The 14,226-nt window shown below is 36.3% G+C and overlaps 1 protein-coding gene across 1 annotated transcript in view; it reads left to right on the top strand.

The window, feature by feature from the left end:
- The window catches only part of LOC138705199 (uncharacterized), a 62,746-nt gene that overhangs the window by 43,033 nt on the left and 5,487 nt on the right, over window positions 1-14,226 (top strand). Inside the window, exons 7-8 of the mRNA XM_069833942.1 lie at window positions 1,436-1,478; window positions 9,539-9,573. Coding sequence (XP_069690043.1) covers window positions 1,436-1,478; window positions 9,539-9,573 — 78 coding nt within the window. The remainder of the gene's footprint in view (window positions 1-1,435; window positions 1,479-9,538; window positions 9,574-14,226) is intronic.

The following is a 14,226-nucleotide window of genomic DNA, read 5'->3' as shown; positions in this document are numbered from 1 at the left end:
ACAGTAACAATGTCAACCTGCCTTTTGCCAAACATATTGCAACATACAGTATATAGGTTTGTACCTTAGTGCAGAAATTTAATTGTATATCACAAAGTGAAGTCTGATGATGAAATGGCGATCAGGTAACTTTACTTGTGGCTTTTCACATTGCACTTCTACAAAACCAACGATCCTTCTCATATACAGCTTATACTGCCTAAAGAAGTCCACATAAAGATGTTCGCAAAATATGTTATTCTTTGTAGTTGATGGGATATGTAGTAATATAGTCACGACATTGAAATATGTGTTTTGTTCCTATTGCATTGATATTTTGTTTCTTTGCTTTACCAAAGTTCTTCTCCTAGATCTTGAATAGGTGATCATTCAAATGTCTCTCGTGGTAAAACGCGCGGTTTTGTATGAGAATGACTCATATCACTGTTTTTGTGATGAGCGATTTATATCATAAGCATGTTTTTGTAGAGTTCTGAGCGTTCGAGGTCAAGTATATCCCTTGTGAACAGAACAGAAACTTTCCTGCCATTCAATTTGAAGTACAGCGGCAATACAATACAACTTCACATCTTGTATTCTCTAGGTGCGACAGGCTTTATCTCGAGGGATGTCTGCAATTGAGTGGCTCTGTTGAAAAGGGGCCCATGCCACAAAAACTAAATTTTGTAGGAGAATCATTGATTCCACTGAGATTCCGTCTCTACAAGTGAAGAAGAGGCATTTATAAATGTCCGGTAGACACATACTACAGGACTGTAAGTTCATAAAAGAGATCCTAGATTTCAACATCTGTCGGATTATCAAAGAAACTAAAAATCAACAGGAATATGGCATTGGCCCTTTTTCATTGGGTCCTTCAATTCATTCATTAGTCACGCAAGAAAAATACATCCAATCCTTAGATTTAGCGTCGATGGGTTGATGATAGTAAGATGGTATCTGGCGAGATGAGGCTGAGGATTCGCCATAGAATACCTGACATTCGCCTTACAGTTGGGGAAAACCTCGGAAGAAACCAGCGAAGTAATCAGCTCATGCGGGAATCGAAACCACACCCTGCCTTAAACTTCACATTCGATGGCAACCGCTACGTCACCGACGATGAACCGGGAATTTCATGGCAGCGCCATGAATGCAATTAGTTTTAATCACGTAACACTTATAACGAGAAAGTATGTGTCACCTTCGTAACGCTCCTTCTCTTTTCATTAATCTGTAACAACAATGTTACAAACTGCACATTTTAACACTAACTGAAGGCACTACAGTCTTTCGTAAATTCAAACAGAATTCTCACATGATTTTATTTTAAAATTTTAAGTGCAAAATGCTTCAATGCGATCAGTGGACTAGATGTAATTCTCCGGAACTCACACGATCTATAACATGCGAACGCAAACGTTTCTTTATTTTTGCTTCATTTATCTTTTTACAGAAGTCACCACAATTCATTGATGTTGCGAGTCCTGAAGATAAAGGTGAGCTACTGATTAACCATTTTCCTAGTCCTGACGTGAAGTTATGATGACATTTTTATTGTTAGATGACCAAGACAATATGTCGTATCAAAGTAGTACAAAAAACAAACCACTAGCAAATATAATTCAAACATATACTTCTAAAACATCTAGAGCAAAGCTGTAACACTGTGGTGGTGGTGGTGGTGGTGGTGGTGGTGGTGGTGGTGGTGGTGGTGGTGGTGCTGATGATGATGATGATGATGATGATGATGATGATGATGATGATGATGATAATGGTGATGAAAGAGTTGAGAATATTTACCCAGCAATTTAATTTAATTCAACAGAAGTAACACCGACATAAAGTTACAAAGGTACAACAAAATCAATTCAATAATCATACACAATTTTCGGAAACAAAAGACAACACACACATCTTGATTTAGCAACGAATATTTTATCAGTAACATTAATGTTCAGTAAATCGCCACTACTTCGTAGAAACGCCATATTGTAACTTATTTACGAATAGTTCAGTTCAAATACATCTTTATTATAATTATTATAATTTGTAGTAGCAGCAGCAGTAGTAGCAACAGTTGTAGTAATAGTAGTACTAGCAACAGTAGTAGTAGTAGTAGCCGTAGCAGCAGTAGTAGTAGTAGCAATAATAGTAGTAGAAGTAGTAGTAGTAGAAGTAGTAGTAGTAGTAGTAGCCGTGGCAGCAGTACAATAGTACAGTAGTAGTTATGGTAGTTTTTTACTTGGTTTTTTAACGCTGTATCAACTACGAGGTTATTTAGCGTCGATGAAATTGGTGATAGCGAAATGATGTTTGGCGAGATGAGGCCGAGGATTCGCCATAGATTACCTGACATTTGCCTTATGGTTTGAGAAAACCTAGGAAAAAACCCAACCATGTAATCAGCTCAAGCGGGAATCGAACCCGCACCCAAGCGCTACTCCTCATCAGCAGGCAAGCGGCTTAGCCGACTAAGCTACGCCGGTGGCTAGTAGTGGTGTTAGTAGTACAATAATACAGTAGTAGTTGCAGTAGTAGCAGTAGTAATAGTAGTAGTAGTAGCAGCAGTAGTAGCAGCAGCAATAGTAGTAATAGCACTAGTAGTAATAGTAGCAGCAGTACTAACACTAGTAGTGTAGTAGTAGTAATTGATACAGTAATAGTAGTAGTAGTAGCAGCAGTAGTAGCAGCAGCAATAGTAGTAGTAGCACTAGTAGTAATAGTAGCTTCAGTACTAACACTAGTAGTGTAGTAGTAGTATTTGATATAGTATCAGTAGGCTAGTAGTAGTAGTAGTAGTAGTAGTAGTAGTAGTAGTAGTAGCAGTAGCAGTAGTAGTAGTAGTAGTAGTGTAGTTGCAGTAGTAGCAGTAGAAGTAGTAGCAGCAGTAGTAGCAGCAGCAATAGTAGTAGTAGCACTAGTAGTAATAGTAGCAGCAATTGATATAGTATCAGTAGGCTAGTAGCAGCAGCAGCAGCAGTAGTAGTAGTATTAGTAGTAGCAGTAGTAGTAAAAGTAGCAGCAGTACTAACACTAGTAATGTAGTAGTAGTAATCGATACAGTATCAGTAGGCTAGTAGCAGCAGCAGCAGCAGTAGTAGTAGTAGTAGTAGCAGTAATATTAACAGTAGTATTGTAGTAGTAGTAGTAGTAGTAGTAGTAGTAGTAGTAGTAGTAGTAGTAGGGAACTTAAATTTAATCCGGGCAATTTATAGAAGACTTCTGGACAATGCAATGGAGAGGTGGGTAGTACCGGACAGTTAAAAAGTATTATTTATACAGTAATTAATTAACATTTAATCATCTTACACGTTAATGTAATACACTTTGGATGACATAAGGACATTGTTTATACACGTTACTAAATAATAGAAAACACTAAAAAAAAAATATGTTTGGTAATAAAGTTGAGTTAAGTTTGGCAAATGTAGGGTATCCCCGGACACGTTAAATCCATGGACAACGGCAAATTTTCTGCAGGCAGCGATCACAATGAAACGCAACATCATCTGGCTCTACTCCAGCACATTCTTCATGTGTCAACCTTTTGCATGTGCAGCATTGAATCCAGTTTTATTAAAATTTCTCCACATATATTATGCAAGCCGTTTTATCAGGATTCCAGTTCTCTTTCGAGAAACGCCCTTAGAAGTGGACTTAATCGCAGATGTAGGTCCAAATAAAACTTTTCTCTGTGATTTTCCATGTGCTGTACTGGATCTACTTGATTTTTGAATGATCTTTTCTTCAAGGATTTACTTCAATGGAGATGATGTTAAAATTTCGCTTCTCTGGGCTTTCCTTTTCCGAGTTTCGCTCCTTGCCTTACTCGCATCTGGGAGAAGTGAACGCTTACTCAAAATATTAACAACTGGCATAGCCTTGTTCTTGTTCACCTCGAATGATATTTCAGGGCTTTCATCTGCAGGCCTGGAGCTTCTGTTTGATGGTGTGGTGGGGCTTTCAAAAACATATAAGTTTGATCTGGAATTTGAGGGAGCATTTCATTCTCCTGAGACTTGTACAGGAGTTTGTTAACCTAATCTAGATGTATTGTCAGCACATAGATCGTCTAGGGGTGGTTTAGCTATGCTCTCCTGAGCTTCTGGGATGTCTGTGAGGAGACTGAAAACCTGCTCAACAGCACTTTTCATAGAGTTTTCCGACCAGGAACCCCGGTTTGAGCACCTACCCCTGAAATTCGGCATTATTATCTGCAGAACTGTTAGGAGCAAAAAAGCCCTTGTGGTAAGGACAATAACCTTGTATATTATAGGCCTACTGACGGCCAAAGAAGGCGTAACACTATTTCCGTTGAACATTTTTCTGAAAATCAAACCCGAAACTTCTGGATCTATAGTCAGACATTCTAACCTCATGACTATGTAGACGGTCATTCTTATTAATATTAGTAGTAGTAGTGGTAGTGGTAGTACAACTACTACTAGACGTAATAATTAATAATATACATGCCAGTTTATAAAAGAAGCTGTCCGCGGCTATCCATTGTGCAGTATAATGTTCTATAAATTATTAGAACCAAACCCATATCAGCTTTAAGTTTGTAAGATGCAATACGTGTAAAACACATTCCTAACAACACACCGGATATATAACAATAAAGATCAACCTCTTGTGTAACTGGCAGGAAGTCTTCAAATATTAATCTCTCTGCCAGATGTAATACTCACACGAATTATAATACAAGCACATTAGTCGGCGCAATTCAATCAACTGATAACATTCAAGATCCAACAAAGCGGGAAGTAATATGCAAGTAAAACAGGATTACCAACTTTTGTTAGTTTAGAGAAAACCTTAATGTCCCAGACTACCTTCTGTCCGAGGCTATATGACAGTAGAGATGTCAGTCCTACGTGTCCCCCGCTTTTCCTCATTCTCGTATAAGGGCTAGGATTTTCATGATTTAGCATTTTATAAGTTCAATGAGTTGCTAAAATATACAGAAATGAACCATCTGAAAAAAAATTATTAAACTAAGGTACTTTGTTGAGCATATTTGTGCATATTTGACCATTTTATCCAGATAGAGCACATTTTAATGATATATTGGTCATATTCAGCTTATTTTTACCTTTTGAAGCTTTTTATACACTTGTCTATATAGACAGTTGGTTTCCTTCGTTCTCTGAATTTCTTAGAAGTATGTTGTTTCATTTTCATACGGTAAAATTTTAATATCTCAGTGTTTCCTTCCTCCCCTATTCTGTGAAATGTGCAAAATAGGCTTGACCCTGAATGGTCACGAATCACGACAAATGTTTGTCTATTGTTTTTATGCAGGTAGAGAAAGAGGTTGTTAGGCATCTCACTTGAAGCAACTTGATGGGGAAGTAGAGAAAATCACTTCCTTGCCAAATTTTAGAAAGGGAGTGTGTGAGGAACAGCAAAAGAGGTACAAAGGTGGGATTTCTTTTGTTACCACAGCTAGGACAACGAAACTTGATTATGTACAAAGATCTCTAAGCTGACAATAGTTAGTATTACTTTCATTTAAAAATTTACGCAAGGTATTCATTGTACATTTCAACTGAGGTCTCATATTATAGATATAATGAAAGTTAATGAAAATAAGTTAGCATTTTCTGTTTTGAATAAAATTTATACGCCTAGAATTTTTCTTTTACAGTAATTCCATTTTTTCTCTTCTGGTTTTCATCCAAGGTGTAGTCTACACCTCCAAAGTAAACTATAAAATTATTTAAATTTGATACGGCATATTTCTGTGTTTGTTTTGTGATTCTGCCATGTGTACCTTCCTTTCCGCCTCATGAATTTCACTTCTGCTGCGGTGATGCGGGATTCATCTTTTTCTTTTCTATTAGCCCAAATCTCACACCCTACAAAAGTGTTATATATTTTCTATCTTGTTTGTTTCTGGACTTGGAAAGGTTTTAAGAATTTATCATTCCAACTATTGTACAAAAATGTCAACGTATTGGTCGTGATATGACTTATCCTTTTCATTCTGATAAGGTATTAAGCATCCTACATAATTAAGGTAATTATCTTTTCTATTGCTAAAGGGTGCTAAAAGGTAGTGATGTGCATTCCATCTATAACCTCTTCTACCCAAATCCCATCCTCACCTTCCCGTGGTGCAACCCGTTTTGAGCGAACGAGGCTCTGGGGACCGAGTATCAGCGGTATAATGAAATGTCATATGCAGAGGAAATGCTGCATAGGTGGGAACCCCACCAATTGCACCTCTCTGGGCTAGCAACCCATTGAGCGTCATTTTCACATTGCTTTCAAGCCTCAACAGAAGCCTCGGATGACAAGGATGGATTATAACGATGACGACTCAGGCAAGAACACGCCATGGATTTATTCCAGTTAATCGAAATTTGCAGCTTGATGCTTTACTTTTCGCTGATGATTTAGTTCTCGTGGCATCAACTGAAGATGATTTACAATATTCAGTACACAATTTAAATACGGTCAGTGAAAAATATAACATGGAAATTAATATTCAAAAATCGAAAATCATGACATTTTGTGGGAAATTCCCTGTACCAAGTAAAATCTGTTTGAATAATAAAATAATAGAAAGAGTAATACCTTCACTTACCTTGGCTATACACTATCACCTTATGATGAAGTGGATATTGCTGAAAAAATATGTAAATATAATAAAACAATGGGGATCATTAATAAAATCATGAAACCTTCACTAGTAAAAAGACACACAAGAATAGGCTTGTATAAAACCTTAGGCACAGCCAGTATTAAGCTATGGTAGCGAAGCGTGGACTGTGAAGAATAAAGATGTCAGTAGAATAACAGCAAGTGAGACGAGGTTTATGACGCAACAGCTGGATATACTCGCCGGGATCATAAAAAAAATGAGGACATAATGCAAGAACTTCAAATAGAACCCGTTATACAGTTCATCAGCAAAATCAACTTCAGTGGAAGGGTCATCCCGAACGAATGAATCGATGCAGAATTCCAAAAGCACTGTCTAATTACCAACCATATGGCAAAAGATCTCTAGGCCGTCCAAAGAAGAGATGGACTGAAAATACTAGTTTGAAACCGTAACAGGCCACTTGGCCTAATACTTGTTAGGAAGATGATGATGATGATGATGATGATGATGATGGTGATCTTTTCTATTGCATTGTTATTAATTACTATTTTGCTTTGTTTTTTTGGCTCTCTTTATTTGAAGGCTATGGTTTCAGTTTTGTTACTGAAAATTATTAATCCACATTTCGCTGCAATTAATTTTAATTTATACCGGGTGATTCACGAGGAGTTACAGTCACTTACTGAGCGCATTTATCAAGATATTTTGAGCAAAAAAGTCATATGAATATGGGTTGCGTCCTATTGTCAATATTTTCAGTTACACTAATTTCAAGTTTTTTGTAAAATACCATTTTTCTTTAGTTTTAAGGGAAAAAGGATATTACAAGTAGAGAATGAGCCATTCAGAAGTATAGTTAATTAATTGGTTAGTGTTCTCAAGCTAAAAATTTGTTGTGAATTTCCAAGTTGCTTCGCACAATTTTTTCTTTTTAAGTTTTTAACTACCAATTACATTAGGGGTCTATTATTAGGCACTTATTTTTTATTCAATATGTCTTCAGAAATTAGCTCCGTAACTGGTTGTAACTCCTCGTTAATCACTCCGTATATACTTAGATATTTTAATGTCTTCTGAATTTTCTCTTACGACTTGATCATCTGCATATAAATTGTCTGGATATTCTTATTTTTACCATTTTGATTCCTTCTTCTATCTTCTTGCTACCCTCGTGAGATTATTTCATTCAAATAGGCCTATCTGTGTGTACGTGCGTGTTGAATAAAGCGGAAGAGAGAAGGCATCCTTGTCTAACACACTTCTTAACTGATATTGATGGATTTTGCCAGTTTTCAATCTAAATTGACTTTTATCTCATTGCGGATTGGGTATATTTCCATTCTGTGAAATATTGATTTATAATGGTTTTCTGATGTCATTGAAAGCCTTTTCATAATCCAAAAAAGTGTAATTCTTAATTATTGAACTTTCGTCTTCTTTCTAGTGGTAATAAATTCATAGTGAAAGCTGTAACTATGCAAGATCGACATACAACACTTCTTCTATAACATTTTCTGTATAAATGTTTAATTTCTCATTTAGTATTTGGATATAAATATTAAAGCAGGAATTCAATATGCTTCATTCTTTGTAATTTTTGGGGTCTTTCTGATAGCCCTTATTGAATACTAGTACAACTATAGTTCTTTGCCATTCATTTGGTATTGCTTCTTGTATTTCAATAAGCTTATTTTCAATGTTGCCATTACTCCTAAGGATAAAGTTATACCCCTGGTACTCATTTCTCTTAGAGGCTAGTAAAACAGCAGGGCCATTATGCGGCCGAAAGGATTAGATCAATGGTGAAAATCCATGACCACATCGGGAATAGAACCGGCAACCTTCCCAATTTTCAGAGTTACATGAAGACTTCTAGCAAAGCTGTAGTATAATCGAAATACTAAAATATCATTCTCGCCTTGCCTACAGCAAGAAAATTTCTAACGACAAATTAATTACGAAGTTAAAATCAGTAACTTGTAACTAGATAGAAGACTGGTCGCTTTGGGCATCTTAAAAACAGTAATTTGTAACTAGACAGAAGACTGGTCGCTTTGGGCAGCTTAAAAACAGTAATTTGTAACTAGACAGAAGACTGGTCGCTTTGGACATCTTAAAAACAGTAATTTGTAACTAGGCAGAAGGCTGGTCGCTTTGGGCATCTTAAAAACAGTAATTTGTAACTAGACAGAAGGCTGGTCGCTTTGGGCATCTTAAAAACAGTAATTTGTAACTAGACAGAAGCCTGGTCGCTTTGGGCATCTTAAAAACAGTAATTTGTAACTAGACAGAAGACTGGTCGCTTTGGACATCAAATTTGTAACTAGACAGAAGGCTCGTCTATTTGGGCATCTTAAAAACAGTAATTTGTAACTAGACAGAAGCCTGGTCGCTTTGGACATCTTAAAAACAGTAATTTGTGACTAGACAGAAGATGGTCGCTTTGGGCATCTTAAAAACAGTAATTTATAACTAGACAGAACCCTGGTCGCTTTGGACATCTTAAAAACAGTAATTTGTAACTAGACAGACGACTGGTCGCTTTGGACATCTTAAAAACAGTAATTTGTAACTAGACAGAAGCCTGGTCTCTTTGGACATCTTAAAAACAGTAACTTGTAACTAGACACAAGATCGGTCGCTTTGGACATCTTAAAAACAGATTTAAACTAATCATTGTTTATCTTATCAATCACCAGCACTATTAGCAGTCACTTTAAATAAATGATATGTTAAAGGATCTTGACAACATACTAACATAATATTTTATTTTAATTATCCAATCTGATGCTGAAGTATACTGGAGGTGAAATACAATCCAATGCAATCAACACAATTATTATTATCACACAAGCACTTCTGCAACAATATACATCTGTCTTATGTTTCAACAGGGCAAGTTCAGATACAAATTAATATGGATAACTGTTTCGTTTGTTTCAGCTGAAATAGAGGACACACTGAAAAAAATCAAGGAAGTAAGTACGTTCAATATTACCATTTACATTGTAGGCTAACTCCTGTGCCAATAATAGGTTTGTTGGCACTGGTTTGAACAGTTCCGAGCATGCGCACATGGATTTTACTGCTCGCACAGTGCAAACTTCAAACTCTGTTTCTGACTAATAGCCTAGATGCCCTAGATCATACATTTGATCTAGGCTAATAGTCACGCGCTTATACAGCATGTCAAACTGTCGCAAATTGATTTCTGACAGTCGGAATTGATTTGCGAATCAAGTGCAAGCCAATCTCTAATCATAGACGACGCATGTGCATTGATATAGTTTTCCCATTGTATTCTTTATGTTATTTAAAACATAACCTATACGAGTATGCCCTAAATAAGCGTTTCTCAATCTTTTCTACCTACGGAATCCTTTTAAACCCAAAATAAATATATGGAACCCAGCGGACTATTAGTGATGTGTGTATGTTACAGGCAAATATTAAATTACCAAATGTATTTCTACCATTAATATGACATTTTTATTGATGTAGCATATTATACATATTTATAAATTATAAATCTACAAGAATAAACATATATAATACATTAGCATTACCCACCCTTTTATACGGAAGCGAGATTTGGTCATTAAAGAAAAAAGACATGAACAGAATCAAAGCAACGGAAATGAAATTTTTGAGGAGGACAGCAGGATATACTCTTTTAGACCGAAAAAGGAATGAAGAAATTTTAGAACAATTAGAAGTAGAGTCAGTAGAAGAAAAAATCAGCAGATACAAATTCAATTGGCTAGATCATGTAAGAAGAATGGAAAATTCAAGAATCCCAAAAATTATGATGCAATATAAACCTAGAGGAAGACCTTTAAGAAGACTGCTAGATGGGGCCGAAACAGGTCTACAGAGGCCTAATTCGTGAAGGATGATGATGATGATGAAATAATTTTGTTGAGCTGTATTTGCTGTTATTATATAGATTAGTAATCCTGGTTGATTTTTATCACTAACATTAAACATGTTTTTTGAACTCACACATTATACATACTTGTATTTAAAAATTACAAATGTTTCTGAAATATATTTCCTACTGTTACAAATAACAGTAAATACCGGTATATAACAAGCATAAATGAAATTAAGTCCACTTGCATCTGATTAAGTACCTGAATTTTAGTGTAAATTACAAATAACTATTTTGTAATTTACACTAAAATTCAGGTACTTAATCTTTAAAAAAAAAAATCACCTGTTTGAAACAGATCGGTGGAACGAGTGCTTTTGTTGTTTACGCTTGCATATTTCTTTAATATCGGGTTTAATGTTGGAAAGCTGAAGTCTCATGTCTGGTTTTGCATGGAGTCTGTTTCGGTATTTAGTTTTGATACACGTATACATATAAAACCCATTTTCACATAGGTAAGTACTTACAAAAGTAAGTAATAGCTTCCTTTGATAACACTGAGTACTCTCTTCTCAGGCTGTGCCAAAAATCCATCACAGGGAGATTCTTAAACTGAGGTTGCAGGGATGAATCAGATGTCAATTCCAGTAATGCTTCGTATTGTTCAGAAGAGAGGGAAGAAGGTTTTTCTTTCATGTCAAATGGATTTTTGACCCACAAGTTTTGAGAATTATTTTCAGTCTCCTCTTCTGGAAAATACTGTTCTACAGTGTGGCGCATACAGTATCCTCCAAATGCTATACAAATTCTTCATTGATCTCATCAAGTTCTCGGAGAGTTTCTTCGTTCTCCTCAAGGAAATCTTTCAAAGCAGGGAAGCTCTCAAATTCACGGCCGGCTAGACTTCTCATCCAAAACTGCAATTTTCTCTTGAAACTTCTGATTTTATCTGCTGCAGTGAATATATTAGCATTTTTCCCCTGTAATAATACAAGGCTCTTCTGATGGTCAAGACCCGAGCCACCCCTGCCCAAGCAGGAGGAACCTACAATAACAAAATTCTATAGTGATGAAATTACCGGATATTGAAATATTTTGTGATAGATTAAGAGAACTATTTACAAGAAACCATGTCTGAACGAGTCTCAATTACTGACCAAGTGCCTAGTAAGTTTGCGTTTGAATTCAATTTTATTTCGACAGTCCCTGATGCTAGTAGGTAACGAATTCCAGAGTCTTGGTAGGGCTATTGTGAAAGAGAATGAGTATGAGGAAGTGCGATGGGATGGTATTGTTAGTGTTGTTTCATGGCGAGAGCGTGTGTTGAGATTGTGGTGGGAAGAAAGGTAAGTGAAGCGAGACGACAGGTACGAAGGAATAGAAGAATTCAAGATTTCGAAGAGAAGGAGAAGTGAATGTAAATTTCTTTTCGTATCTAGTTTATGAATGTTTCTCTTATTTTTATTTAGTGACATTTATTATTAATTTTTAGCGACATTTCTGGGGATTTTTTTAACAAACTTTGTAGAGATTTAGCTACTTTTTGTTGAAAAGTTAGCGAGATTGTAGAGCGATATGTTGGCAACAGTGTTTTTACTATTTCATTAAGAAGATTCTAAAGGGATAGTGGCATTTTTTATGTGCTCAAAGCTTGACGGTGCAAAATTCAATGACTGCTTTTGCAATTTCTTGCAACTGACTTTATGTGCAATACTGCAGTAGCTGTTTTCCCAATCATTGCTTTTGCACCATCCATGCAGACATGAAGACAAATTGTCCCAAGGTATATGATTTCTTCCAAGTACTCACTAATAAGTCTGAAAATTTCAGATCTTGTGTCATTAGCTTCTGAGTGGATGGTTTAATTCTTCCTTGATGTAAGCTGCCATGTCTTGAATGTGACGAGCCACTGTGTCATTTGAAAGCGATACGAAGATAATATTGCTTAGCCTCTTCTCATGGATCATGCACTTAACCATGTCAATCTTATCAATTTTTCGGCTACTGTGTGGGACTCACCTGCCTGAGCCACTCTGTAGGTTACAATGAAAGATGCCTCTGCTGTTTTTTCATTTGTACTATAAGATGTCGGAGCTAAGGAATTTCGTGAATTTCTAACTCACGACATTTCTTACCAAAGAAATCAATATTGTTGTCATCAAACTGAGCATGGTGTGTTTCAAAATGGCGACGGAATTTTCAAAGTGCCATCGAACTATTAGGTAAAATTCTGCCACATATTACATACTGAGGGCAATTTTCAGCATTCATGAAATTCGATAATACGTACTGTAACTCTCATTATATTTACGTTTTTTACTTACAGGTTCATGTTGTGTTTTGGATGTTGGCTCCTTCACATTTTCAGATGATGAGCAGCTATTTTGTAAACCTGGTGTTTCCATTTCGGCTTCATCAGACCCACATAATTGTTTAGGGTTAGTTGAAGTTGCAGTGGCACACTTGGATGTTGATTGTTTTAATGATCCTGTTTTAAGCCACCGATGCATTATTCGGTGTCACTCTGTATTAAAAATAGAATGACGTAGATCGCAATGATCGGTCTCCCCCTCTGTTTACACAGTTTTGAAGAAGGGATGACAAAACTCGCGCAATTATTCTTTAAAACATTTTACCTATTTTCTGATATTATTAAATAAACTTTGAGATACAAAATTAACACATAACTCACCTTGAACTTCAAAATAATGGTCTTTCCTCTCCAGAAGAAGTTTCCTGTGCTTTCTTAAAGGAACGTCAAATCAATTCAGCGAAATATCCTTCACAGAATTTTCAATTGATTCCATAATACAATTTACACTTGTACATTATTGTCGAAAAAATGTGTTAGCTGCAGACACTTAAGTTACTTGAAGCGCACCTATTATTATTTCAACAATGTGCTTTACTGATCGGATTGCTGTAAACGGTACCCATTGTTGTGTTGATAATTGCCAATAGAATGGCTGAATAAACAGTTACAGTTCTGTTCTTATTCTTTTTCATGTTTTTATAACATATTTTAGAGATTAAAAAGTAAATAATTTCACATCAGGAATTGGCGGAACCCCTAAAAGTTGCTTACGGAACCCCGGGGTTCCTGGGAACACACTTTGAGAAACGCTGCCCTAAATAAATAAATCAATTGTTTTATAGTACTGTCTTCGCGCTACGAGTTGGCGCGGGGAGTAGATAGGCGGGACGGGGGAACTTCACGCTACACTCTGACCTGAAAACTTCGTCCACTTACTTGGCTACACGGGAACGGAGTCAGACATAAAAGATTCCGCATCTTCGGTGCTGTCGCTATGACGATCATTATCACATTTTTCAAAATTTCTGGAGTACGATCTGTCCATGATAATCGCCTGTTTATGTTCCAGCCGTGTATATTAATTCGAATCTCTCAACAAAGCCATTAGCCCCACCGCCCCCATCCTGATGGATAACAATGAGGGTTCTGGACACATTTACGGTAGTCAAAACTCCCGTAACATTTTTATCGTGCCAGCACTTGGGAAACGTTAAATTGGTAGGCCTATCTATCCGCATTTCGTCCAGATACAAAATCGGTTTTTCCACTTTCCTAAGCTTTCTTATTTGCTGTAGATATCTTCACGTATTCTAATTTACAGTGTTTTCCTCAATTTTTTTTGCTGCACACTTCTTCCACCTGAAATCCTTTTTCTTCAGTATTCGTCTTAATGTTGTCTTTCATTTCAAATCAATTTTCTCTTGTAAAAGGGTAGACGTTTGTTGC

The sequence above is a fragment of the Periplaneta americana genome, chromosome 8, assembly GCF_040183065.1.
Source record: "Periplaneta americana isolate PAMFEO1 chromosome 8, P.americana_PAMFEO1_priV1, whole genome shotgun sequence".
Classification (NCBI taxonomy): domain Eukaryota; kingdom Metazoa; phylum Arthropoda; class Insecta; order Blattodea; family Blattidae; genus Periplaneta; species Periplaneta americana.
The sequence above is the reverse complement of the archived record's forward strand: the minus strand, read 5'-3'. Positions and strand labels throughout refer to the sequence as shown.